The 25,944-nt window shown below is 56.0% G+C and overlaps 7 protein-coding genes across 7 annotated transcripts; 2 read left to right on the top strand and 5 right to left on the bottom strand.

The window, feature by feature from the left end:
- The first annotated feature begins 2,831 nt into the window (after nucleotides 1-2,831).
- On the top strand, nucleotides 2,832-5,314 carry GGS23DRAFT_162677 (uncharacterized protein). The gene is made up of 3 exons (XM_051511464.1): nucleotides 2,832-2,906; nucleotides 3,000-3,605; nucleotides 3,817-5,314. The coding sequence occupies exons 2-3, from the start codon at nucleotides 3,092-3,094 to the stop codon at nucleotides 5,169-5,171; spliced, it is 1,869 nt and encodes a 622-aa protein (XP_051375854.1). The 5' UTR covers nucleotides 2,832-2,906; nucleotides 3,000-3,091; the 3' UTR covers nucleotides 5,172-5,314.
- A 1,009-nt stretch (nucleotides 5,315-6,323) lies between these two features.
- On the bottom strand, nucleotides 6,324-7,207 carry GGS23DRAFT_162686 (uncharacterized protein). The gene has a single exon (XM_051511465.1). It carries the CDS (start codon nucleotides 6,907-6,909, stop codon nucleotides 6,394-6,396), a length of 516 nt encoding a protein of 171 aa, XP_051375853.1. The 5' UTR covers nucleotides 6,910-7,207; the 3' UTR covers nucleotides 6,324-6,393.
- A 299-nt stretch (nucleotides 7,208-7,506) lies between these two features.
- Nucleotides 7,507-9,064, top strand: GGS23DRAFT_162616 (uncharacterized protein). The gene has a single exon (XM_051511463.1). It carries the CDS (start codon nucleotides 7,955-7,957, stop codon nucleotides 8,888-8,890), a length of 936 nt encoding a protein of 311 aa, XP_051375852.1. The 5' UTR covers nucleotides 7,507-7,954; the 3' UTR covers nucleotides 8,891-9,064.
- Nucleotides 9,065-10,169: 1,105 nt separating this feature from the next.
- GGS23DRAFT_162445 (glycosyltransferase family 8 protein) lies at nucleotides 10,170-12,678 on the bottom strand. Its single transcript, XM_051511462.1, has 8 exons — nucleotides 12,520-12,678; nucleotides 12,434-12,461; nucleotides 12,264-12,370; nucleotides 11,626-12,201; nucleotides 11,470-11,561; nucleotides 10,770-11,415; nucleotides 10,566-10,675; nucleotides 10,170-10,520 (listed from the first exon to the last, which is right to left on the bottom strand). Exons 1-8 carry the CDS (start codon nucleotides 12,559-12,561, stop codon nucleotides 10,214-10,216), a joined length of 1,908 nt encoding a protein of 635 aa, XP_051375851.1. The 5' UTR covers nucleotides 12,562-12,678; the 3' UTR covers nucleotides 10,170-10,213.
- A 4,992-nt stretch (nucleotides 12,679-17,670) lies between these two features.
- GGS23DRAFT_162222 (uncharacterized protein) lies at nucleotides 17,671-19,476 on the bottom strand. Its single transcript, XM_051511460.1, has 2 exons — nucleotides 17,837-19,476; nucleotides 17,671-17,783 (listed from the first exon to the last, which is right to left on the bottom strand). The coding sequence occupies exon 1, from the start codon at nucleotides 19,289-19,291 to the stop codon at nucleotides 17,885-17,887; it is 1,407 nt and encodes a 468-aa protein (XP_051375850.1). The 5' UTR covers nucleotides 19,292-19,476; the 3' UTR covers nucleotides 17,671-17,783; nucleotides 17,837-17,884.
- A 1,132-nt stretch (nucleotides 19,477-20,608) lies between these two features.
- GGS23DRAFT_162228 (glycoside hydrolase family 47 protein) lies at nucleotides 20,609-23,425 on the bottom strand. The gene is made up of 2 exons (XM_051511461.1): nucleotides 23,317-23,425; nucleotides 20,609-22,964 (listed from the first exon to the last, which is right to left on the bottom strand). The coding sequence occupies exon 2, from the start codon at nucleotides 22,845-22,847 to the stop codon at nucleotides 21,018-21,020; it is 1,830 nt and encodes a 609-aa protein (XP_051375849.1). The 5' UTR covers nucleotides 22,848-22,964; nucleotides 23,317-23,425; the 3' UTR covers nucleotides 20,609-21,017.
- Nucleotides 23,426-24,141: 716 nt separating this feature from the next.
- GGS23DRAFT_546913 (calmodulin) lies at nucleotides 24,142-25,633 on the bottom strand. The gene is made up of 7 exons (XM_051515064.1): nucleotides 25,264-25,633; nucleotides 25,100-25,156; nucleotides 24,986-25,001; nucleotides 24,706-24,831; nucleotides 24,565-24,635; nucleotides 24,363-24,504; nucleotides 24,142-24,291 (listed from the first exon to the last, which is right to left on the bottom strand). The coding sequence occupies exons 1-7, from the start codon at nucleotides 25,264-25,266 to the stop codon at nucleotides 24,257-24,259; spliced, it is 450 nt and encodes a 149-aa protein (XP_051375848.1). The 5' UTR covers nucleotides 25,267-25,633; the 3' UTR covers nucleotides 24,142-24,256.
- Nucleotides 25,634-25,944: the final 311 nt, after the last annotated feature.

Below are 25,944 nucleotides of genomic sequence, written 5' to 3'. Positions count from 1 at the left end.
GAGTATAGTAGAATCCTGCTCTGTTTGACCTTAATGCGTACGTCGGCTGTGGCCTACTGCTCGTCCCGGTAGTCCTAACACACCTAGGTAGCGGAAGGGGGAACGAATGCTGCTATACTTAGTTACGGCTAGTAGTTGGTTACTTCAAGGGGCCACGTCGTAAAATGCGTGAATAAGACGCGCCCATTCTCCTCATGCTTTAGGGGCTTGGGCCAGACTCCCACGTCATTGGCTTCTGGCAGTTCCGGTTGATGGGTGGATGTTAATATAAGACGAAAAGGCATGAACAGTCAATTGGGTGGGCGTGCAAGTGAGCCACATCAGACTCCAGACAGATGGATCTCCCTACCTTAAGCAAATCTCGTCGTGGCAGGGCAGGGTTTCGTAGCCTGCTCCGTAGTCGACTCGCATTTCCTGGGACTTAGGGCGGCAGGGGGTGGGAGAGGACAGAAGTTCACGCCGTAGTCGAGAGAGAGAGAGAGCAAGAGAGAGAACCAAAGGCGAGAACCCCTGGAATTGGGAAAAGGACATCACAGCAGTGGTACATGGCACCTGTACCTGACATGGGTCTCGAACTCGGCCGGGAGCCAAATGGGTAGTATGTACATTAAGCACGCACATGGCTCCTACAGCGGCACCCCAGCACGTCCCGATAGGAGGGAGCCTCCTCTAAAGCTAAGGGGATTTTTTCAAGAGAGACACTAAGGCGAAGCGGACTTTTGACGACGAAGGTCTGCGGAGGACTTTACTGCCAGGGGGGGAGGGGAGTTCGGAGTGGCATACACTACTCCAAATGAGAGACTTTTCCTACCCGTCTCAACAAGTGCAGTGCATACCTACACATAGTACTACTGTATGCGAACGAGCAACTCACTATAAACAGTATGTAATACGCCCAGACACTCTTCCCTATGGTACTTATACGCCTACACGCATACCCGGCCACCGCTCCCAAGTCACCACCCTACGCCTTACACCGGATGTGACTTGAACTATACCTACCTCTCCCTTATACCCTTATATAGGGAGATGCTTGAGGTCGTAAGCATATAAGCGCGTGTGAACTTGAGCCGTCTGTCTGTCTGTCAGCGCCCTAAGCCCTACAATCGCTCTGCCTGCCCCTCAAGCGGGACTTGTGCGTGTAGGCTGCCTCAACTTCACACACACACACACACACACGTCTATAGAACCCGTGCATGAGAGGTGCGCGCATGTTTTGCCGGTACGTTAGGATAGGCCCTGGATATATGCTTTACATGGGATCGAATACATTGGCTAGTCGGCGTCCGGTGCGTGGTGTATCCGACATCCATACATGTACCTACCTACCGACCTACCTCATAATCACATCGCTGACCTTTGGTACGTTAGGTACATGTCCCTAGCCTACGTAGCCTGGCCGGGTATTGGGTCTTAGCGCGGTCCGTGGCGCGCCAAAGTTTAGGTAATAAAGCGGTCCCTCGCTAAAGATGGCCTTTAGATGTATGGTGCCGAAGCTTAGGTGGGTACTTTTGGTGGGCACTACTATCCATGCTATGTTATGTTATGCACCTCAGTACCAAGTAAAATCTCATTCCATCTCTCTCGTCCACGGCACGCCCATGCCCCACGCCCGCGCCCGCGCCCGCGCCCGCTCCCCACCACCATCGCGAAGACCCACGAGATACCTAGGTAATACCTAATGTAGGTACCTAAGATGCTCGTGTAATGCTGTCCGAGGTTGCATGTACATCCGTACTCCTCGAAGTATCTAGGTAGGTAGGTACGTACCTAACGCAGCAGTCGACTGCGACGGGCTGCCTGTCCGTGCTGGCTAGGCTTACGCCCCCCCCCCCCGCCCTACCGTCGATGGAGCCCCACTCCCGCCAGGATCCTGCGGGCCCCCTCGCGTACCCGGGTGCTTTTTAGGTTAAGTCGATTCTGAGACCTTCCCAGGGTAAAGGTACCTATCTGGTGGAAGTACCCTCGGCATGTATCTCCGTATCTAAGTACACCCGTACCCGCACCTGTGCCCGTGCCCCTGCCCGTGCCCCTGCCCGTACCCGTACCCCCCTCCTCCCCCCCCGGTACCCAAACCCCGTAGGTACCTCCCTCCCTCCTAGGTACGTAGGTACTCACGCTAGGTACGTGCGTCTCGTCCGTGTACCTCCTCGGTAAGGCTCTGGAGTCGGAGTCAGTAGGTAACCTGCCTGCGCAGCGACGACCCCTGCCAGGTGCTGCGGCCCCTGTCACCGCTGTGCTGCGCTGTCTGGTCCCCTAGCGTTGGTATAGTACGGTACTCCCTCGATTCTGCCCTACGTATTGACCCACGCCCTCATCATCATCGATCTACATACAACATGCCCTTCGAGACGGACGCGGCTAAGTCCTACCCATCTATTAAGCGCAGGCGTGTATATGAATCCGTGAGCCCCCAAAACACCATCACCACTTCCTGCCCCCATTTGCAAGTGCCCACACAGGTCAACCCTCGAGTCTCGCTCTCGCACATGTCCTTAGCGACTTGGACCTTGGCTCCTTATTCCCCAGCTGAGAGCCGCCCCCGTCCGCATCATACCACATATATAGATCGGGTCCTCTCTCCCGTGTCCGGCACAACTTCGAACGACCGCTCTCGACCATACCGCTCTCCCTATCCAACTTCACCCATCAATCCACTCTAGTGGGGTCGCGCATCCGCGGGGTCACCACGTTGCAAGAAGACCACCAGGAGGCATATCCTCGAAGCCGCGCGCACGTCGTCTCACTCTCACGATCGTTTTGTGCTCTGCACCACTCGCGTTGCTCCTCTGCCCCGCTGCTCATCCTCGGCCGTGGCGCCTCTCTTGTCCCCTCTTCTCCCTCCCCGGATCCTTTCCTCGTCTTGTTGGCCGCTGATGTGGCATCGCTAGCCGGCCGCAACGAATGTGAGTTTCTGCCTAGATTACCCCTCCGCCGCACACCCGTCTTTCTCCACGTCCGAAGTTGCGGTGCTGACACGAGGTGCGTTGGGCGAGCAGAGTATATATTTAGCTGGGAACCGCTAGTTCTCTCGCGATAGGCAACGCGCGCCGCCTATCTTGCCGGCAGCACACTCTCGCAAACATACAAGATGACGTTGGTCACCGACCACTCCTACGCCATGTTCTCGCGGCATGATCAACAAGACTTCATGCTTTACCCAGACCCCCATCAGGCCGGCTATACCTCGCCGCCAATGGAACTGCACATGAGTCCCGCCGGGTTTGGCATCCCCCGTAGCGTACAGGACGAGTTTCAGCCGGCCGAGTATGACGCCGGCCCGATCTACCCCGACGGACACCACAACTTCGTATACAGCGGCAGGACGCCCCCCACCATGTACCCGGACGATAGCGAGCTGCCGGTCCCGCCGTCAAACCTGTCCACCGCGTCGGTGCCGTCGGCGGCGTCGTCGACAGTCGGCTCGCCGAATTCGAACCACGGCCAGTTGGCTTTCTTCCCCGAGTACCAGCACACTGGCCTGGGTGTCAACCCCGGCATCGTCGGTTCGGGCGACTACGTGACGGGCACCGAATATACTGCCCTCACAGGCGCAGGTATGGATGAGTTTAGCATCACTTTCGAGAGCAAGCCTGGTTTCGTTGGTGAGTTGGCACGGGTCTCTATCTCACATGGTTATCTGGCCTACGCCCAGTCTCGCGCCTGTGGGCATTGCTACGGGCGTCGACCCCGAGCGCGGGCAGCAACAGCGTCGAAGAGAACTACTTGTTCGTTCGACCGTGTTGGCCTTGGTTCATTTTTTGTCACCGAAGCATCGTCGAGGGACATCGTATGCTGACTCTGAACCCTGTCTAGATCCGTCACTAATACACCACGGGCTTCGCGGTCCGATGCCCCCACCACTACAGGGGTATGAGAACCACTTCTCGCCCCAAAATCCTTATCCCAACTCTCCGGCGCTCTCCGGCGCCGCATCACCTGCTCCGGTTGCCGGGAGAAACGGAAGCCAGTCGCCGTACGTGCCGACGTACCAGCGATATAGTCCCTTCCCCGCACCCCAGCCCCCGCCCAGGCGGCAAAGCCTCTCATCCTTCCAATCTCACGGATCTCACGAGTACCCGTACAACGGCGACGAGTCGGAGAAGCGGCAGAGATGCCCCCATCCGGAGTGTGGCAAGTCATTCAAGGACCTCAAGGCGCACATGTTGACTCATCAGAATGAGCGCCCTGAGAAGTGCCCCATCCAGACGTGCGACTACCATATCAAGGGCTTCGCTCGCAAGTACGACAAGAATCGGCACACCTTGACTCACTACAAGGGTACCATGGTTTGTGGCTTCTGCCCGGGGTCTGGCTCGGCCGCGGAGAAGTCGTTCAACCGAGCGGACGTCTTCAAGCGGCACCTGATGGCGGTGCACAGCGTCGAGCAGACGCCGCCCAATAGCAGGAAGAAGACATCCACCTCGGCGAATAGCGGCAAGAAGATGACGGGCTACGCCCCCGACGCAACGGGCAAGTGTTCTACGTGCTCGGCCACCTTCTCCAATGCCCAGGACTTTTACGAGCACTTGGACGACTGCGTACTGCGCATCGTCCAGCAAGAAGACCCCGCCGAGGCCATCAACGCGAAGCGGCTGGCCGAGATGGAGAACGACGAAGAGGTGCAGCAGACGTTGGAGAAGAACCAGCTACCTCTGACGACGCAGACGGCCCCCAACTCGGACGATGAGGAAGACGACGAGATGGCCGACGAGGACGACCTGCCGGACGACGAGGCCAAGGCGAGGAAGTTGGCGTCGCCGACGATGAGGAAGAAGGGGAATCCTCCGAACGGCGTGCAAAAGTCGCGGGGGATGACGCACTCGCGCGGCGGCGTGTCGCTGTCGGCCAAGACCAAGAGCCGCAAGAACCGGCGCGAGTACCCGTCGTCGTGGGGGTTCGACAAGGGCCAGATGACGATGAAGAAGCGGGTGATGGCGGTGTTCGACGGCCCTCGGCGGCTGGCCAAGGACGACATGATGCTCTCGACGGAGCACGAGGTGCGGATCAAGCTGTCGGACGGCAAGTCGTACGTGACGGACCTGGACGTCAACACGATGAACCGGGCGACGGGCTTCCTCGGCGCGACGGAAGAGGAGAAGGGACTCTGGATATCGGACGATCCGACAGAGGAGGAGATGCAACGCATGCAGGAATACAGCCGGCGCTAATCCGTACATATCGACATAAACCCACTCTTGTACCGATATACTTGAAAACTACAGCACCGTGACGACTGAGACGAGGACTTGGGATTAGCATGGCTGGCGCAGGGCACTACTACTATTGTACATTTGGAAACCTGGTGGCATTTTTAATTCCCCCCCCCCCTCCCCCCCTTCCGAGAGGTTAAGCCTCTATTCCCGGCCCTTGGCGAGGAGGGAGTGTTTACCGGCGAGCTATATTAGACCGTCCGTTGGGGGGTTAGGGTGAGAGGCCGAAGCGGCTCTCTGGGTATGGGAAGCATGCTGCGGTTTTTCTTTCCTTTGTCTTTTTTTTTTTTGGCGGCCCGGTATGGGGGCCGGGTTTCTATATCTTGGGATACATATAATATCTCTGTAGTTGTTAGCTTGTACAGATACCCTGTCTATTGTTACTTAGGAGACTTTGACATAACGGCGTTGCCGAGACCGAATAGGACCTAGTCGGTTCTCGATCGCAAATAAGAAAGAATACCTAATCCACCTTGCACTTGCCTCTCTTCTCCTGTCTCCTTGCCGCGTTGTTTTTGCGACATCGTCCCGTCTGCTCCTTTTGGAAGGGGAGGGGGGGAAGGGGTTTGCTAAGCAACGACGAGGTTCTGTTTCGCCAACGAAGGCAGGACGGAGACTGGCGACGTCAAAACTCCTACCTACCTATCTGATGCTGAGACGCAGGGTTGCGGCCGAGCAGGTATTCTGGGCGCGCGGCGTACCGTCCGTCGACGGCATCTACGCGTAGCGAGCGGTATCTCGATGCACGTCTCGTTGGCATGCCGAGGCGATCACGCATCCATCGGGCTCTGGGCCGTCACCCAAGGCTAGCCATTGGGCGGGCGCCGGAAGGGGAGGAGAGAGAGGGGGGGGGGGGGGGTGTGTTTCGGTGTCTGGACTTTGCCCTAATCCCCCCTCCCCCTTTCTCTCTCTCTCTCTCTCCCCCCCCTGCCCCCCCTGGTCTACCTGTGTTTGTTGGCGCATTCTCTCGTCGTCTTCCTCTGCGCTCTCCGTCCCGCCCCTGCCCGCCTGCCCTGACTGCCTGCCTGCCTGCCTGCTGAGACACTAACGGGACGGGCAGCCGACTGACCGCAACATTGGCCCGACCCTGTTGTAACCGGCGTGTAGGTACCTCTCTTTCTTTTTCTTCTTCTTTTTTCTTTTTTGGTGCACCTGTTCGTTCGTAGCTGAAATGCACCGTCTAGCGGCCCGCGGTGTCGCGGCTACAGCGTCTGCAGATGGCGAGGTGTGGTGAGATGGGGGAGGAGGGGGATGGAGGGAAGGGGGGGGGGGGGGGGGCCAAGAAGTGGGATGGCGGTGGATGAACGAATGGGTGGGTGGCGGGCGTGTGCGGACGAGGGGGGAGGAAGGGAGAGAAGAGGAGAGAGGGGGGGGGAAACGGAGGGAGGAGGGAGGGAGGGTACGCGATGCGGTCATGCTGACGAGGGCGACCCGCATCGAGGCCTCCCCCTTCCCGCGGTCCCTCGTCCACGGCGGCGGTGCGCGCGGATAAGTCCGTGGCTTCCTGTGCCCTTGTCCGTGGGCCACCGGCGGGGGCCACCGGGGTTCGTGGCGTTTGTGGGCCTTTTTTTTGGTTTTGTTTTTGAGGCGTAGCACACGAAGGGGGAGGGGGGGGAGGAGGAGAGGAGGGGCCTCGCTCTTCCACGTGTAGACCGGGGTCGGCCCAGTTCACACTGACAGACCAGTGCCCATCCATCACCTAGGCATCATCATCATCATCATCATTGTCGCCCGGCATACTTACGGCGCAGAGGCAGGTGGATAGGTAGAGGCAGGCAGGTACCTGCGGCGGGCCAAGGGAGGCGCCTGTGCAGGCTCGCACTGGGCGCCTGCAACTCAGTGGTGTTCTCTTGCTTTTGGCTGCGACGGAGCAAAGCGGTGAAGGGGCGCAGCAGGCTCGGCCGCCTTGCGTCTGGAATAAAAATAATAAAAATAATAATAACGATAAAATAATACCTGCCTGGAGGTTAGGCAGGTCTACATACTCATCCTCGTAATACCCGAATTTCTCTTGTCCACGCCTGCAATACGCTGTGACATTCCTGGCATGCATAACTACGGGATGTACGTCGTGTGCGCACGCTGCATGGCATTCATTAACCTGCCTCCATATTATTATTTTCTCTCCACCGTCTCCTCACTCTCTTTCTATTGTATTTTCTATTCCTTTTTGCCACTTTTTACTAACTTCCATTCATAATATCGTCATTATATCCTCACATCAGTATTGGTACCCTTCGGCAATTGTATCGTGAGTTGTTATCTTGTTGAGCGAGTGAGCAAGGTTGGGGAGGGGGGGGGGGGGGGGTTATTTCGGCGGGAGGGGAAAAAAAAAAACTCGTCTCCCCCCCTCCCCTCTCCAAAATTTCCAAAATTCCGCCAAAACCCATCCCTCATTTGACGAGGCCGACGGATCTTATTCCGTCCTCTCCCCTCCCTCCCTTTCCCCTCCCCTCCTCTGCTCTGCTCCTGGTTACCGCCTCCGTTCCGTACCCAATCGCTCACCTACCCAGCGTTGCCGGGACCCAAGCGGTGCCCTAGGTAATATGTGCCCGCCTCACTTCCTTGGCTTCCCCTGTACGTTCGTATCCACCGCCAGCCTCCCGTCTTGTCATTATACCCTACCCGGCTACTGGTATTGCTAGCGACAACGCACACACGCACGCCTTGCTGCGTCTCCCTGTGCAGACACGAGCGAAACGAGCTCGCTGCCGTGAGCCTCAGATCCTGGCCGAGGGAGGATGGCGCTCACGAGCCGCATCGAGCTTCATGGCCCTCCCGCCTCCGATCCCGAGGACTACCTGAGCGCTTCCCTCGGCGTCATCTTCCCGGACGACGTGACAAACCAGCACGGCGACGCGGACCACTCCCTCGTCTATCTCTCCCCTCACCTGCCCAAGCCCCTGCACATCGCCTTGGCCGATCCGAGCCAGGACAGCGATCGTAAGCTCTTCAGCCATTATCTCTGGAATTCGAGCCTGCTGCTTGCCGAGCTCATCGAGGCTGGTAGCCTCGGTTTGCCCTACCATGTTGGCGCCGGCCGCCCAAAGCCGGCCGACTTCAATGTCGCCGGTCTCGAATGTCTGGAACTCGGCGCTGGCACCGCCCTGCCGAGTCTCATGGCTGCCTTTCTCGGCGCAAAGGGCGTCGTTGCGTCCGACTACCCTTCCACCACCGTTTTAGAGATGCTACGTAATAATATAGCCGCCAACGCCACGGTCGGGTGCTCCCCCCTCGGTACCCTGGCGCCTATCACCGTTGCCGGCCACGCTTGGGGGGAGCTGGATACTCCTTTCGCGACCCAGGACCGGGGCCGGTTCGACCGCGTCTTTGTGTGCGACTGCCTATGGATGCCGTGGCAGCACGCCAACCTGCACAGGTCGATAGCCTGGTTTCTCAAGGGCGCCAAGCATGGCGATCGTCCCTCCGCCGAAGCCAAAGCTTGGATCGTCGCCGGGTTCCACACCGGTCGCGCCAAGATGCGCGACTTCTTCGCCGAGTCCGCCCTCGGCACCGTTGAGCTAGAGCTCGAGAGCATCCATGAGCGCGACTGCGACGGCGTCGAGCGTGAGTGGGCCTGGGACCGCGGCCACGAGGACGTCAGCGAGCGGAAACGGTGGCACGTCGTGGCCGTTATCCGGCGTAGGTCAGCCCCGTCGTCGGGCGTCGCGGGATGACCCGACGAGACTTGGGGCGGGACTCCCGTCGGCCTTTGGACGGCAACCCCAACCACCCGGAGCTTACGGCTGAGTAATTCCGGGCTATACGGCCAGGCCCACCGTAGTCTAGACGGCCCTACCGAGCGGATGAAGCCGGGCCTTCGGTGCCCAATTCCGAGATGGATCGAGATGAAACGTGAGCCGCCTTAGATAGCCCGGCACCAATCCAAGTGACCGTACCGCCGCCTCCACGCGCGCTCCTCGGATGTTGCTACTAAGGGTGCCGCGTCGGGTACACGTCGTAACACCCTATAAGCACCGGGTGACTGCCGAGGGAGGTGTAGACACACGAAAGGGCAGAAGAAATGCAACTCGAAATGACCATACTCCGATACTCCGCTGGTCTCGGGCTTCCGAGAGACAGTGACATGGATGGGTTCTCTTCGTTAGCCTATATACGTCACCCTTTCGCATCGACACAACAACTCCTCCCGATCGTGTCTCGCGCTGCTTTTTCGTCCCCTAGTAGAGAACTAGCCTCCGGTAGATCTTGGTTAATATATAATATAGGTATATATTAGGTGTCTCCCTCCACCTCCAGTACGTTCCAGCAGTCCCTCCCAAGTCTGTCCACGGCCCCGGTCCGCGCCAACCATCCATGGTCGCTCACCATAGAAATCATCATCTCGCTTGTTGTGCCTTTTAAAGTATTTCGGATTGTATATATTATCCAAGTACCATTTCCTTGTCCCCGTGAGTGAAAAATAAAGAGTAAATGAAGAGTATGTCAAGAGGGTGAGGGATGTATATATATGATGTAGGCATGAATCGCTTTTGCGCTACCTAAAGCCATGTGATGATGATCTAGATACACATGCGGCCGGTGATATGAAAGTGAGAACAAGGTTTCTCTCTTTTTCCATTTCGTCGGGAACAAAGAAGATGGACAGTCGGTTTCGTTGCCTGCTTGCTACGATTCAGTGCAGTTGCAGCGGGATGTTGTGTAAATGTGACATTCTGTAAGAGAGTGGATAGGGATGACTAGAAAAGGAATTGAGACATAGAAAATTTACCAGATGACAGGTTTGGGTTCGCCGCAGATAAAAGGCTCTCGAGAATGGTCCCCGAGCCTTCCCTATCATACCATCCCTGGTATGTCAAACGCAACAGGCCTGCCCTTGATCCTTAAATCGCCATACAAGTGTCCCCAGCGTTGGCCCTTCTGTCCCTACCCTCAAGCAAGCCCGAGTTGAGTAATTCTTCTGACAGGGGTTATCGGTATATTAGAACTACTACCTCCCTTTGTTGGCTTCGCGGGGTTATCGCTGTGGAGGCTACTTCTTAGGGAATGTTTTCTCCCCTCTCGAACGAAGGTCCAGGGCCCGCATAGCTGGGTTCCGGTATAGCTGACGCTCTCGCGCTCACGACAGGCCGAGATGTGGGTATCCACGAACTTGATGTGTCCGCTGTGAGAATATTCTCGCCTTTCTCGAATGCAGGCCCGGGGCCTGCGTAGCTAGGCTCTAATATAGGTGCCGCACCCGCGGCTGAACTGCCTCGAGCCGATCCCGTTAGAGGCGCGATCCCCCGGCCGGCCTCATTACTGGGTAGAGACCTTGAGCCGGAGCTGCTTGTTGCTGGTTGGTATCTTAGAAAATGAGTACACGGCACAGCACAGGGCGAAGGAACTTACTTGTCGGTGCCGAAAGGCGAGGGCCTAGGGGCCCAATCACTGCCATCTCGACTATTACTCTCGAGCTTCAGCAACACCTCCTCGGTCGGTTGCCCGGACAGTTTCTCAAGCTGTGCTATGGGGTCCTGTCCGCCACGCAACTCGTTAGTCAATAGTCAATTGCTAGGTATCTGCGAAGTGTCACTCATTTCCGAGTGTACATACCCACTCGTTTTGCGCTGGTACGCCCTTTGCGGCTGGCGGTGTCTTCTGGTCTGCGCTGCCACTGCCAGCGACAGGGCCAAACCAGAATTGAGGAGGCCGACGGGTAGGCACTGGAGTGACAGGAAGGCTGGGGCGCTCGATATCGCTAGGGAATTCTGTGGCCTTGTTTGGGAGCTCAGAGAATCCTTTGGCGCTGCGCATCCGTCGATACTTCTGCATCGCGTCAACATAGCGCTCTATCTCAGGTACCTCGTCCCAAGCGTTGGTCAAAGTAAAAGAGGACCACGACTCGGACGACATGTTGTGACTAGGCGTGGTTGGTGTAGTGGGCTCGGTATTTTGCCCAACGGTAGACGTCTCTACGGAATAAGACTCTCCCAGTAGAGACGGGGATCGCATCTCGCCCGTGGGCGTCCCTGGGTCTTCGGCGCCAGACTCTTCCTCCTCTACCTCTTCCTCCTCTGTCCAAACCGGGTCGTCGTCAAACACGCGTGACGGCGGCGACCTGTGAGCTTCCCAAGGGAATATCATCCTCGCGGCGGGGGGGTGATACCATGAGTCGCTAGGAACAAATGCCGGAGCCGTCTGGTAAACAGTAGTGGGGAAGTTGGAAGCTCCGTACTGCGAACCCTGGGAAGAGGATTGCCTGGGCCAGGTCAGCATTCCCGTTTCCATGGGTATCGAAGGGCGGCCAACTCACCTCTGGGAATTCCAGGCAGATTTGTTTCCGTAGGGGTGGTACTCGCCCTTGGTGAAATATCGCACCAAGTCTGAGGACGTACCAGATGAGGACTATATGTAGAGTAAGCCGAATTGTCCAGTGCCATGACAGACACAATAGTACATGATCACTCACCGAGTAATGCCGGTCGTAGACAGACCACCAGCTACCGGTCATCTCGTCGTAGGGGCCCCCGCTTCCGGCGCGCCTTCCACTAAACCACGGTTTGTCGGAGCCGATGAAATGGACCAAACTAATACTCGACTTGAAATGAAGGTAGGCGGGAGTATACTGGTAGTGGCCAGAAGGAGTGACATTGTAGGTGAAGCTGATGCGGTTGAATTTGCCCCCGAAATATATGTTGATGAGGCCCTGGTCGGCGCCGTCGAAGGAGGTGTTTTCCTCCGCCAGCGCCACCAAGGCGTTGTAGTCCTTCAAGTTCGGAGTCAGAACCATGACGCCCGTGTTGAAGATGTCGGGCCAGCCAATATCAGGAGCTGCCGAGAACGGGGCGGCTATGTCGAAGAGCTCATCGGGAGCCCGGTACGCGACAATATCAGCGTCGATGTAGACGATCTTCCGGAATTGGGCCAGCTTCCACAAGTTGATCTTGGTGAAGGCGGAGTGCAAGTCGGTTCGATTCATCAACTGCAGATTCTCAGGCCGAGAATTCTGAATGCGACTGACGGGTATGACATAGTCGAAGACACCCTGAGCAGTTAGTAGAATTAGTCAACCACAGTTCCTAGGCGCGCAAGAACGGGCTGGCTTACTTGGAGCTCCGTTACGACCTCCTCGGATACGGTATCCAAAGTGACCAGGACGGCCAGTTTCTTGGTGGTGCCAGCATCCCGCAGGGAATGCGCGAGCACGACAGCACCTTGAAGAGAAGCGATATTAGAGATTCAGTCCTCTACAACGTAGGGGAGGCTGCAGAACACACCAGGCAAGTACGAGTCGCTCAGAAGAAGCTAACAAAGAGACAGATTAGCCGCCTTCCACAGGTGTGCTGAGGTAGGTCTCACGAACAGTGGCGTACACGTCCTCCTCCGCTCCGCCTTGCACAGCCATGGTGTGCGAAGAAATGGCGGGGGTTTTCGTGTTAGGGTCGTTCGGGAAGCCTGAGGCGGGAGATGGAATCAAAATGAGAAAGACGTAGACTGCAGTGAGATCGCTGCTAAGGCGTGGGCTTTGATCGCGGCTGGGGGCACAACAAGCTTGATGGTTTCGAGACGAGGAATTGAGGAGGAGTGTAGAGGCAGCGGTGAGGTTTAAGAAGTAGAGGGGAAGTTGGCGAGATTGTAGTCTAGGCAGGAGAGGGCCAAATGCAGACAAGGCCCGATAGATATTGCTCAGTCAATAAGACCGATAGTAGTAACTGATGGCAAAACCAATATGCAATTCCGGACGTCTGCATTGACGATGCAAGATACAGCTGGCAAGGTTGGCTAGAAGGGCCTGTCGAGATTTTTTTATCGTCTCCTTCGTCTTTTTTTTCTCCCGCCTTTACTCCCAACATTCGCTCCTGAGGACCTACCAGGATGAAAATAGGTCGCTCAAACTGGGCGTTAACCGATCAGAATGCGACGTTAGCGTTACTTCACTGACCAGGGTGTTGACGACACCTCGCCTCGCCCTCTCTCCCTCATACTCGTGTGCTCGCCCAGTGGTCTCCACACTCGAGGGCTCACTTAGACCTCGTTTTTCGTCTTGCCCGCTGAGTGGCTGGACCCTCTCGACGTTGGGCACGTCCAGGTGTATGTATGCATGCATGTACGATCGCACATAGCATAGCAGAACTTACGAACCGTATCAGCATCCAGGCGGGAGAACCTGGCCGCGCATGCGGACTCAGGATATGTGTTGGGAATGTAACTTGGGTTCGATAGGCGGGATGTTAGATTGGGCGTCTACGCGCGAACCGAGCCGGGCCTGTCGAGAGAATCAGGCAGTTGAATCTATCATGGCAAAACTACCGACACTGTCTGAGTTGGTACACAAGGGGATGGCAGACTGGCGAGAACTGATAGGCCCGGTCGATATGAATTCGGGAGTCTAGGGTGGGAAAAAAAAAATCAACATAAGAAGGGATCAGGAATAGAGAACTTGTGGATAGTGGAGAGGGCGAGAGGGTAAGAAGGGGATGATGTCCAATGCTGAGCGAGATCTGGGCCAAGAAATCTGGAAATCGCCTGTTCGGTCCCACCAGAAGAAATAACGTGCATGTGCATACACATTAGGTACCTACCCAGATACCTACATCGAGGCGTATGTACGGGTGCCTCTAGGCGTCTTCCACACACATGCGGTACAAGCCCGTGCTAGGTACCTGATGTAGAGGTTAGGTAGGTACCTAAGGCCATCTTCACTTCGCAAAAGTTGCGGTAAGACGTAGGTAGCAAGGCGGGAGGCGAGGGCTAAAGCTACCTACCTACCTAGACAGGAGAGGCTAACCCTGCTGCCTGCCCGGTTTGCGAATTTTCTTATATCGCTCTGCCCTTTTGGGGAGTGGCTAACCTGCAGTTGACGTACCTAGGCAGGGTAAGGGGTAGGTACTTACCTACCTCTACCTACCTTCGGTGCCTGCCCTCATAGGCCTGACACGTCTTAGGTACCTTAGTACCTCCAAGACAGCGACATCCTCTGGAGGGAAGGGGAGGAGGCACGGAGGACGGGCAGAGAGGGAAGAGGTTTCCGATTGCTAGGTAGCAGGAGCTCTCTACAGTACGTACATATGCAATGTATGTAGAATGACGACAGCCCTCGAGCTGCGGGCTGGCGACCGGCCATGGAACAACCCACGGGACGCGCGTGGCGGCGAATCAGACCACGGTCGGGACAACCCCGCAAAGGCAGGTAGGAACTGTGTGTGGCAACTGTGCATATGTGCATACATCTGCCTACATAAAACCGTCGTCAGTGCGCTCGTCCGAAACCGGCTTCTTCTCTTCAGCCTCCCCTGCTTGCCATGCAGTTATGTAGGTTGAGTAGTTAGTTCGCTTAGGTACCCGAACTTGGTTGTCCTCGGGGGTCTCTTAGCCCTCGAGCAGCGGTGGTTTGGTTATGTCTCTTTTTTTTTTTTTGGCGCAGATTACATAGCTCTCTCAAGTGCCTTCAATGGCAGAGAGGGGGGAGAGGAGAAAGGTACCTACTAAAGCAACCTAAGGCTCTTTTTTTTTTTTACCCCTCCCCCCACCATGTGGGTATTCATGTACACATCCCGGCTCTCCCACCTCGTAAAGGTTGGCGGTACGTAGGTAGGTACCTAACTGCAGCCAAGGTCTCCACCCCACCTAACATAGCTACCTAAGATACCTAAAGTATGTCAGGCCCGTAACCTCGCCCGGCCAGCCCTGTACCGGGCTGCGAACTGCCGGCAGCACCCATCAGACGTCTGTAAAGCACCCGCCAGCCTGCTGGACGTCTGTCTGCCCTGCTGCTGACCCTAGCTGACATAGCTGGCCCCGGTGGACATACTCCTGCAAAATCTCCCGACTTCCTCTCAGGCCAGCCCTTCTTCTGCCCAAGTCACCTGCAAGTGAGCCCAAGACAATTTTCGGGATCGATAGATCTAGTCCTATCCCTCATCTCGGATTCCATCCATAAGTCGGACCATCTGCAAATATCTCCTTGCATTCTTCTCCCACACAATCCTACCTGACCACACAGGTCCCGCCCTGCTCTAACCCCTCACCAACCTCACCACCGTGCGCTATCCACTCCTCTACAGCCATGGCTAGAGGATCCAGTCTTTGCCATCACGATAACAGGGCAACTAAGCGGCCGACAAGCCTAGCTCGTCGCCATACCGTGGTAAGACTGGCCCCCTTCCGCAAGCTCATCATGCCGAGCTACCTTATCGCCAATGCACATCTTGTTACGGTTACCCCTCCGTCGTGAGCCGGCATAGCCCGGGCGGCCTAACCTGCCGAGATTCATACGAAGCTATCGGATCAGGTTGGAATTAGATGGGCATCTTCCGGACCAAACGATAGTCCTGCTGCCGCCGTACTCGCGCGCACGTCAACTCCAAGACCGCTAGGTTAATGTATTCATATGGGAGACGTGATGCTGACTAGATCTGCCAATCATCTTAGAACACGCTTCCTGCTCTTTCTCGCCGACGGGATCATGGTGCGAGCGGTCCGAGAACGCACTGTCTATTCAGTTTACCAGTCGAGCTGCGTCTGGAAATCTACGAGTGCCTGCTCTGGTCTCCGGGACATATCCTAATCTCTCCGCGCCGGCACCAAGTTCATGTGTATCATCGCGCGGTGGGCCCGGCGGGGTCCCAGCCCTACCCTTCCTATCTCTACCAGAAGCTCTACGTTGAGCTGCTACGGACTTGCAGGCAGATAAACGAAGAGGCAACACCTATATTGTATGGAAAGAACAAGTTTACCATAGTCTGTAAGTAGAAGCCTCTGCCTAACCCCCCTGCCTCCCTTTTTGTCTCCCAAGTATCTCGGCAGGGAAGCACCGCTTGTGGGTCTCTTCCTGTGTGAAGAGATGCCTACGTTTGAGTATCCTGAGTCACGCTCTCGCGCCCCTTCCGAGTATGAAGCGTATGGGAAGCGAGGAAGAAGACACACATGCACAGACGAACGGGACAGAGCGAAGCAGCCCATACGGCTAGGAAGCGATAGGCTATAGGCTGACGACATCTGGGGAAAACACGAAGTAAGCTACCTCAGAACCTACACTCTACCATCATTCTTCCTATGGCCCTTGCGGAAGTCCACAATATCCACCATCGTGTCGGTGGACTTCATCCTCGGATGCGACTGTCTTGATAGGGAGGTGGCCAATAATCCCTTGAAGCCCATATTCACAAGCCCCGATCGATCGACGTTGACGGGGGCTAAGTTGGTCAGCCTGTGTTTCGCACGTCATGACAGGCCGAAAGCACTCCCCTCGGTGGCGCGTTCTCGGGGTGCCTACGACTATATTTACGCCCGCATCTACACAGACCAGTCTCTATCGTCGTCGTTCTGCGTTCCGTGCGAGTGGCGACGCCAGCTCGCTCGTGTAGGGCGGGGCTCTACGGCGCTGGGAAGATCACTCCCGCCGATCAGGTTCTAGCTCCTTCTACCCGGCTACGCGGCTCCAGCGCACCAAGCTCCATTATAGAGCAATATCTGCATACCACCTACCCGTCAGACTACTTGGCTTTCAAGCATATCTAGTTTCGCGACGGGAGAGCCGAAAGCCGATAGTGCGCACGAGAGGATAACTGCACCGTTGCAACATTAATGTTTTTGGCAAGATCCGGGGCGCGTGGCGAGCGCCTTTCGTATGACTGTGGAACCAAGAGGGATGGTAAGAGATATCACGATACACCCCCTATTTCAGGCAATATTCGACAGATTTTCTCGACGCTCTAGAAGTTTCCCGGCGGCATGCCGGGCAGTTGGACATCTATTCACCCCCCTCCCCGAGCCTCTCATCTCTTCTTCCTTATCGACGCCTAGGTTTCGATTCGGCGGTTCATCTACCTCCTTGACGTCTTCAATTAGTTTACCGCGGCGCCGTCTCTCGCCAGCCGGTCGGCGATACGTGTAGAACCCAAGCAGCTGCGTGCATAGGTCGGCATGCCTAATCTAGTAAAGATGTAGCTTAGTAGGTACGGATCTAACCTAGCTGGCTACCCTGGTAGAAAATATGGTGCCCGAGATCCCGGCTCATAAGCGACAAGATCTTCCTCACTAAGGCCGAAAAGGAAAGAAGGCAAGGAGGCGGAGAGACGGAGAGGGAGGTAAGCGGAAGTCGAGGCAGGGCAAGAAACGAAGAGGCCCAATATAAAATGCCAAGTGCCCACACAAACCAACCTATACTATTTTGTTTTCGACATCGAGGGTGGTGATGGCCCCACCTCACCTACCTCGTACAGAAGGTGTACGCAAATCTCGACCACATCGATGTCAGGTAGAATTAATTGCCAGATGTCGGTTGACTCACACTCGTGGACTAATAGCTGCCCGGGAGACGAGCAGGGCGGGCTGATAGGATAGGCAATCATTAGAAACTATCTACTACGAGGTGAATCAATCATTCGGATGCTTCTCCGGCTGGAGCGAGACTGGCTGCCTATCCCCTTGCCCCCGAAGGCTCTTTTTTACCAACACCTTTCCGAGACTTACGCACGCCCAGGTGTTGCCGCCACTGTCCGTCTGTTTTGTTATCTTCCCCCCTTCTCTTCTCCCCTTCTCATTCATCCTCTTCTATCTCGGTTTTTCTTGTTTCCGTTATCTAAACGAGAGCTGTCACCCCTCCCTACCTCACGAACTCGCAGCCTATAATCCGTTACACATAAAACCATGATCTGATGATGTCGTTGACGTCCTACCGCGAATGCGAATACCGGTGCTCATTTCTTTTCACAGCCGATCCCGGATCATAAATCCTTCTTGACCGCGTGCTCCGGCTTATGAGTGGTCTCGTAGTCGACATGGACATAAGCTCGCTCTACGTTAGGTAGCCTCTCTAGCTCCATCTGTAGCGCCTCTGCGACGTCGTGCGTGTTTCTGAGCGTGTCGTTGGGATCCATAACGATGTCAATCTCGGCGATCAGCCGGGGTCCGGAATGGTACACACGGACAGTGTCGATGCCTAGAATGGCGTCCGAGTGTGTAAGGCAGACATATGTGATTAGCTGTTGCATCTCAACGGGCGCAGCAGTGCCGACCAGTAGCATGAATTCGTGAAATGCCGTGTGCAGCCAGATGCCGCTGATGAGAAGCGATAGGATGATGGCGCCCATGGGGTCGATCCACCACGCAAGCTTGGAGCCGCCGACGGACGTCAACACACCAAAGCCGTTGATCAACAAGTCATTCCGATGGTCCTGCCACAGGATGTCGACCTGGCTGTACTTGTCCTTGATGCCCCAGCAGTAGAGAAACAAGGCAAACTTGGTGGCGAAGGCGATACAGACAGCGATCACTGACGGGAGGTAGAAGTTGTTAACTACGTCGCCGGTGCCATGGCGCTGCGAAATGTCCTGGCACGAGAAGGCGATGAGAATAGCGGATACGGCTACCATCATAAAGCAGAAGGTTATGTTTCCCACCGTTTCGAGGCGAGACTTGCCGGAGGGGAAACGGTTGGGGTCCACTTTCTTTACGGCCCGGTGAGTGATCATGAGCTCGAGGTTGCTCAGGGGGTCGAAGACGGAATCCGCCATGGTGGTGAAGAGCGAGAGGGAGCCCGACGATATGGCACCGTACAACTGAAGGATCGATAGGACTATGTTTGCCACGAACGAGCCCCAGACGGCAACCCGATACCGCAGGTGGTCCTCGCCAGCTTCGTGTTGGGCTTCAGCTCTGTGCTCCTCGACCGACTTGAGCATGCGCTCGATGGCCTCGTTCTGGCTGCGGTAGAACGTTTGAACCCTTCTTGCGCGAGAGCTAGGGGCAAATTGGGGGACGGCCGAAGCACCCCGCACCGTCCGCTTGCGGGCGGTATTCGCCTTGATCTCGTCGAGCTGCTCGTCGGTCTTGAGAGCCGAAGAGAGGTTGAAAGGGTCACTGTTCCTGTAACGCGAGTTCCCCGACTGCGACTCGACGTCACCAGCTGCGACGGATGGGTGGCGGGCTATGGGCTGTTCGGTGTTCCCATCCATAGCCTCTACGGCCGTGCTCTTAGCATTCTCGCGAGAACTGCGAGAGGAATGGGAACGGAATGGTGGTGTATGCAGGGGAGGTCGAGAAGAATTGGCGGCGGGATTAGCGGTCTGCTCATAGCCACCCTGGCGCGAATGCGAATGCAGGGCGGAGGTCGACGAAGGGCGGGAGGCCATGGCTTGGGTGCGTATCAATCAACGACCACAGAAGGCTCCTGGAAAGCTCGGGCATAGGGGCGGGGGTGGTAAGACCTATCTGAGTGCGAGTGGGTGAGGAATCAGATAGACGCAAGGCACATATGTAAGGTCAGATAGCGCGGCCGCCAACAAAGGGGGGCACAAAGCGCGATATATATGGAGGTCCGACGGGTGTCAGCACGGCTAGGGAGCGCGGGCTGGAGTCTGCCGTGGGGACCTCGGAATCTGTCACGGCCTGGTGTGCTGTCACGCGAGATATCCGCCGACGATGAGCAAACTATTTGGTCATCGTAGGCTTGGCTAGATCCAGGCACGTCACCTGGAGAAACGGATTAACAGGGCAGCCCGAGCTCAAATTGCTGTAGAAGGAGACGGTACGTGAGGAGGCAACCCGTGTACGGTCGGGCGAACCGATTGATGAAGGTCCCCCCCAGCCGGTCTCATGATAACCTAACGGTAGCTGATCGGCAAGCACGCAGTACCTCCACATTCACAGAGACTTGACCGTGGGGAAGGGAGCGAACATACGTAGGGCGGACGGTGGCAAGGGAGGGCTGTCGGCCACCTCATCCCTACCGGCCTACCTACCTACCTTGGCTAGGCCTGTAGAAAGAATATAATAATGACGTCCTCGGCGGTGAAGAGGGCGAGCGTCTTTCGCTCGCGCTCTCTTGCCCACACACACACACACACACACACACACGCACACGCACGCACACACTACTACCTACGTAGTGTATGTACACGTGGTAGTGCGCAAGAGTGTATGCACACTGTGGGAGAGTGGCCGGTCGGTCGATGCCCATCGTCCACGCATCCCTGAACCGCGGCCTCCCGTGCCGTGCTAAGCTAGCATGGCGATGTGTGACGGCCAGAGGGCCTCCCATTCGACAAACAGGAGAGGAACCTGCCGGCCATTGAAGTCGCTTGCTCGACGTGATGCCTGAGTGAGCGGGCGCGCGCTAGCTGTTTGCGGCCGCTGGGACGACGGCGAATCAGACGGGCAAATTGGTTTTTGTTGTCGTGAGATTGGATGGGCGGCATGCTTCGCACGGTCGCCATCTCTCTCGGCTCGGTCGCGACGTTGGTTGACAATCTGTCCCCTCCCCCCTCCCGGCACCGGGGGAATACTCGAAGTAAAGATGGACCAAATGAGATGCGGAGATGGAGGAGGGAGAAAAGGTGGGAGAGGAGCGGAGGAGTAAACCGCCGAGAGAGAGAGAGAGGGCAGCGAAGGATTTATCTACCAGCTGAAGGTAGGTACCTGCTTACCACCTGCCTAGACGGTAGGTAATTATCTAAGCGGACGCCGACCCCAGTTGGAACAACCGCCTGATACCTCTACCTGCCTAGGTATAACATCGCCCCGGCTATCCATTGCAGATCCTGGATCTCGAAAGTAGCAGCAAGGCCTCCGTTGCCACGCAGCGCGAAAGCCCGCGTAGGGAATAAATACACCCAGGTGCCTATAGGCATCCCAACACCTGCTGGGGGATTCTCAGCTCCGAGCTACTACCCCTCGCTGTTGCCGTTGTCTCTGCGCCCACGGGACTCCGAATTGCGTCTGTCGTGTATCTACCTAATATACCTAGATATGTGTCGCACGAAACACACACACACACACACACACACACATATATATATATATATATATATATATAATAGGCATAGAGATAGCATAGCTCCGTCCTCCCCATCTTGCCCGTCACGCGTCTACGCGTCGGAGCGGATGCGCCTCGGTGTTGAGCACCCACTCGTCCAGGTTCGCCAGCTCCCAATCCCCAAAGATCAGGTAGAAATACTTCAGCGTCTCGGCTAGCCAGAAGCTCTCCATGCTGTCCACCTGCATCGGCCGATCCGCCGTCACGTCGCCCAGCGCCGCCGAGGCGTACGGGGTGCGCGTCCGCTTCTCGATCGCTTCGAACATGGCCCAGGCCTTGTCCATGTACCTGCTGTTCCCTGTCAGGCGGTACATCATAAACACCGACTCGATGGCCTCCGGCCGGAGGATGTACCGGCGGTCGTCCACGTCCACCATACCCCGGGGCAGCCGTGACGTGTCTATGATCGTCTGTAGTCGTTCGTCCGTGAGCGCGTCGCTCTTGCTATCCTTCCCCCAGTACTTCTGTAGCGCGGCCTTCCAACGGTCGTCCGTCCACTTACAATCATCCTTCGCCGAGTCCGGGTCGCAGGGGATGAAGTGAAAGATCTCGGGCCCGATCCCCGACGCGGTTTGATTGTAACTCCACACACACCCGTCAGTCAGTTGCTCCGCTACGCCCAAATCTGACGGCCGATCGAATATCTTGGCGGCCATCCCCACCATGCCTCCCGCGAAGCACGTGAGATGCTGCGCCCTCGGCGTTGTGACGACCTGTTTGTCGCCCGAAGTGGTACGGACAACGCGCGCGTCGCCGAAGAAGAGCAACGGGATGTTATCCGGATTTAGGGCCCGCCGAAGGAGATGCTTTTTTGCGACGTCGATAAAGCCGTCATACATCCTCCGCGGCTGGTCCAGTGCCCCCCCGAGCAAGAGGTACTGCTTTCCTAGGTACTCGTAGGTGCTATCAGCCATTCCGCCGAGCGTGTACGAATCCCCGCTAAACTTGACCGGAGTCGTAGAAGTGTCAACCATGATCGGCCACATCCCCGGAAGGGTCGTTGTCGTCTGGCCCCTTTCCAGTTCATCGGCTATTCTCTGCGCGGCATCGTAGTACTGCATATCACCGGTCAACTGGGACATTTTGGTAAGCTCGAGGCTCAACGACCCAAGCTCCGCAATTAGAGCGTGGCCCCTCCCCTCCCGTACCTGACCGCTGGCGTATTCTCTCCAGGGGAATCTCGTAATGGGCATATGGTTCGAGGTATCGAAGGCTGTCATCACCAAATCGGCGATTTCGGTCGCCTTTTTAAGCAGGCTTGGGTATGCCTTCGCGCTCAGCTCGTACGCCGCCAAAAATCCGCCGAGATACCGAATTACAGTCTCGAATATATTAACACTGTATTCCTCCGTGGTCGTGAAGTCGATGTTGTCGCACGCCTGCACCGCGAACGCGAAGTCTTCCTCCATCCCGAGAAGCCATAGGCTGTCTAATGAATCGACGAGCGTGGCAGCCCAACCGCCAAACGGATCCTTGTACCGGCCTGAAATGGGCTTGATCTCATCGTGGCCCCACGCGTGCTTTTTGTAGCCGTTCCAGCTATGCTTAAAACTGTCCTTGACGGACGCGAGTCGACGCAAGCGCTCATCCTTCTGAGAAGCACTCTCCTGTGGCTTCGCCGCCTGTATACGTGGTATTGGTTCGGCAGGCTTGCGGGTCGGGAGCGTAGCCAGTTTCTTGACGGGATATCGAGGAGGCCGCCTCTCCCACCGAAGATCTCGCGATCCAGCCAAGTCTATGGGAGGTCGATGGCCGGGTCCAAGCACGGAGCCAAACACTTTCGAGCCGTTAGGCGGGGACCAGCTGTAGTACCAAGACACAAGAGCCCAGAGGGCAACGACGGCGACAAGCACGCGGACGCGACGAAAGCCCATCGCGATGACTGACTTTCTCAGCAGAGGGACTTCGAAGCCAGCGAGCGCGGTCGAGGAAAGGAAGGCAGCAAAATGTTCAACATCGCTCAAGGCAGGACTAGCTGCCAGCCTGCGGCGCTGACAAACGGGTCAGCTCGCCTCCCAAGGCACGCAGAGAAGGAATGGGAACTTCGTCGCTGTACATTAGACGGGTTGTCAAATCAAGGATGGCGCGGGAGGGACGAAATGAAGCTCCCCCTCTCGCTCTTCCCCGCGCTCCTAGGGGGATAAACCAAGCAGAGCTGGCGGACACTCTAGGCTTTCGATATGCCTATATAGGTAGACGGATACTGTATGAAGAAGAAGTATATCTGCGTTATGCACGCGTGAATGTTGGAGATGTGCTGAGCTGGCGACTTGAACCGGCTGGCCACCTATCGCCGGAGTAGGAAAAAGAGCTGAAGTTGAGGTTCTGTGGAGAAGAACGTACCTGTAGGTAGGTAGGTACCTAGGTATTGTTGCCAAGCCTCCACCTAGCAGAGGTACTCGGGTACATAAGGTACCTAGGGGGTGGGCGCCCCTTAGGAACGTGCCCCACTAGGCACATTAGGTACCTAAAGACACTGTTATTTTAGGTTGCTGCAGTTATACCCTTGGGCGCCTTAGGTACCTGTTTAGGCACCTGCTACTGAACCCAGGTAGCCTCTACCCACCTCCGGCAGGTACCTGGTAGGATATCTGAGGCTATGGAATGTAGGAGGTGTTGTTGGCTGTAAACCGCCTATCAGGCGCCTCAAGATTCCTCACTCGTGTATACCTAGGTCTGGAGAGCCTTCTTATGGCAACTGACTGAAAAGCCTTGTTGAGCTCAGAGAGGAGACTAGAGATATCCGGACGTATACGCACGCCAGTGGCCCCGGAGCCAGATCCGAATCACTAGAACCATGCCATAGGGAAAGAGATGCACACATACCTTACCAATGTCCTTCCCGATGGCATGAACCGCTGAGGTATGCGTGGCATGTCAAAATTTCGATACGGGCGGGAGGTTTGAGGGCGTCGTTGTGGAACAGTCCCCTCCCTCAAGCTATGTACCTATTCAGGAATCACTAAAGATAGGAGACGTAGAACCCAAGAAGATAACTCTAGGTCACCCTTGATGCCCTATCATATTTGTCAAGAAACGTCAAGTCGAGACGGTCATTTGTCAACAAGATTCTACTCCTACTTCCCAGCCTAACACCTTTCTTGCAGATACCCCTGAGCAGACAATACCGGCTCAGTCAATAGTGCCCCCTAGCCACAGCCCCGAGAGAGAGAGAGAGAGAGAGAGAGAGATAGAAAGTAAAAGCTCATCGCGACATAAGACGGGAATGGGTACGGCACTCGAAAGGTCAGCGAGGGTCCAACTACTCCTTCATCATATCTCTCTATTTCTGCATCATCAGTTGGACGAACTCATTGTCTGCGCCACCGATAGTCAGTCAAAATCCCAGGGTAGGCATATAAGTTTAGGAAGGGGGGGGGGAAGGTTACAATCAATACGCCCGTCACCATCCTGGTCAGCCTCGCGGATCATCTCATCTACTTCGTCGTCGGTGAGCTTCTCTCCGATGGAAGTCATGACGTGGCGAAGCTCGGCAGCAGAGATGAATCCATTGTTATCACGATCGAAGACCTATGTATGGAGTATGTAAGTAGATGGGTCTTATCATCGCAGGTGGTGGAGAGGTGGAACCTTGAAAGCCTCTCGGATCTCCTCTTCCGAGTCGGTATCCTTCATCTTACGCGCCATCATGGTTAAGAACTCTGTGCGACGCACCACGTTAGCTCTATGTCTAGTGCAATGCGACTCGGGAGGGGGGAAGCGATCGCCTACCAGGGAAATCAATGGTCCCATTGTTATCGGCGTCGACTTCGTTGATCATGTCCTGCAACTCGGACTCGGAGGGGTTCTGGCCCAGGGAGCGCATGACTGTGCCTAGCTCCTTCGTCGTGATTTGTCCTGGGGAGAAGAGGATTCGGTTAGTCGGGCCGGATCGTTGCGAGGGTAAAAAGGAAACGAATATCCATATGCGACTCTGGGTAGAATGCAACTAGTTGCTTGGGATCGGCTCGACCGACGATGAAGATAATAGTCGTAGGGGGGGCTGACTCACCATCGCCATCCTTGTCCTGCAGGGCTGTCAGCGAGTGCGTCTGCAGACGGCAAAAAGAGGGGGGCAGATGGACAGCGCAATGGTCGAATATTTATATTTCTTAGGGACACCTACAAAGAGAGAGAAGGCCTCCTTGAACTCGGAGACCTGTTCCTCAGTAAGGGAGTCGGCCTGAGTTGTGTCAGCGTCTGTCTGTCTTTTGGTAGTCGGTTAAGTGCCCCGGCCCTTTCACACCGGCGGGGTTCGAGGCTGGACGGTAGCTATGAGGCAAGACGAACCATTGTTGAGCTGTTTCTCGGCGGTGTGTGGTGTATTGTACGGTGCCGTGTCGACCTAGTCGTCTGTGGTAGTATGGTATACGACGGAGGATCACCTGTGATCTCTGTGACCGCCTAAGGGATTGCAGAAAGAAGAAGACGTGGGCGCCAAGAACAGGAAGAGGCCGGTGTCGTGTGGTTTAATCGTCAAGGGCTTTTGTTAGGTGTGTTGACCTAGGAATAAAACAACAACAACAAGGCAGGACTGGGCAGAAGAGAGGACGGGGAACGAATAATAAAAAATAGTGGAGGGAGGGGAGGCGGGGGAAAGAGGGTCGAGAGAGGTTGATTAGGGGTGGAGGGGCTAGATATCCTTTTAGGGCTCTATGGGGTTTATGTGCATAGATGGATAGACAAGAGAAGAAACGCCATGCGGTCCTACCTCCCGTCCCCTACTTACCTAGGTACCTAGGTATGCCGTAGGACTCCTAGACATTAGAGGTAGGTACCTACCTACCTAGGTGTACCTGAGGTAACGGCTAGGAATAGGAGGCCCATGCTATTATACTCATATGAGTACGCCGGCTTCTCATCGCATCTTGGCGCCTGGCTGATACTGCATCACTCATCATTCGCCTCTATTACCAGATAACATGTGTACACTGGCAGCTACTTTTGACTCGGTCCACCGCGGGTACCTAG

The sequence above is a fragment of the Durotheca rogersii genome (genome assembly GCF_024521655.1).
Source record: "Durotheca rogersii strain YMJ 92031201 chromosome Unknown GGS23scaffold_2, whole genome shotgun sequence".
Classification (NCBI taxonomy): Eukaryota; Fungi; Ascomycota; class Sordariomycetes; order Xylariales; family Xylariaceae; genus Durotheca; species Durotheca rogersii.
The sequence above is the reverse complement of the archived record's forward strand: the minus strand, read 5'-3'. Positions and strand labels throughout refer to the sequence as shown.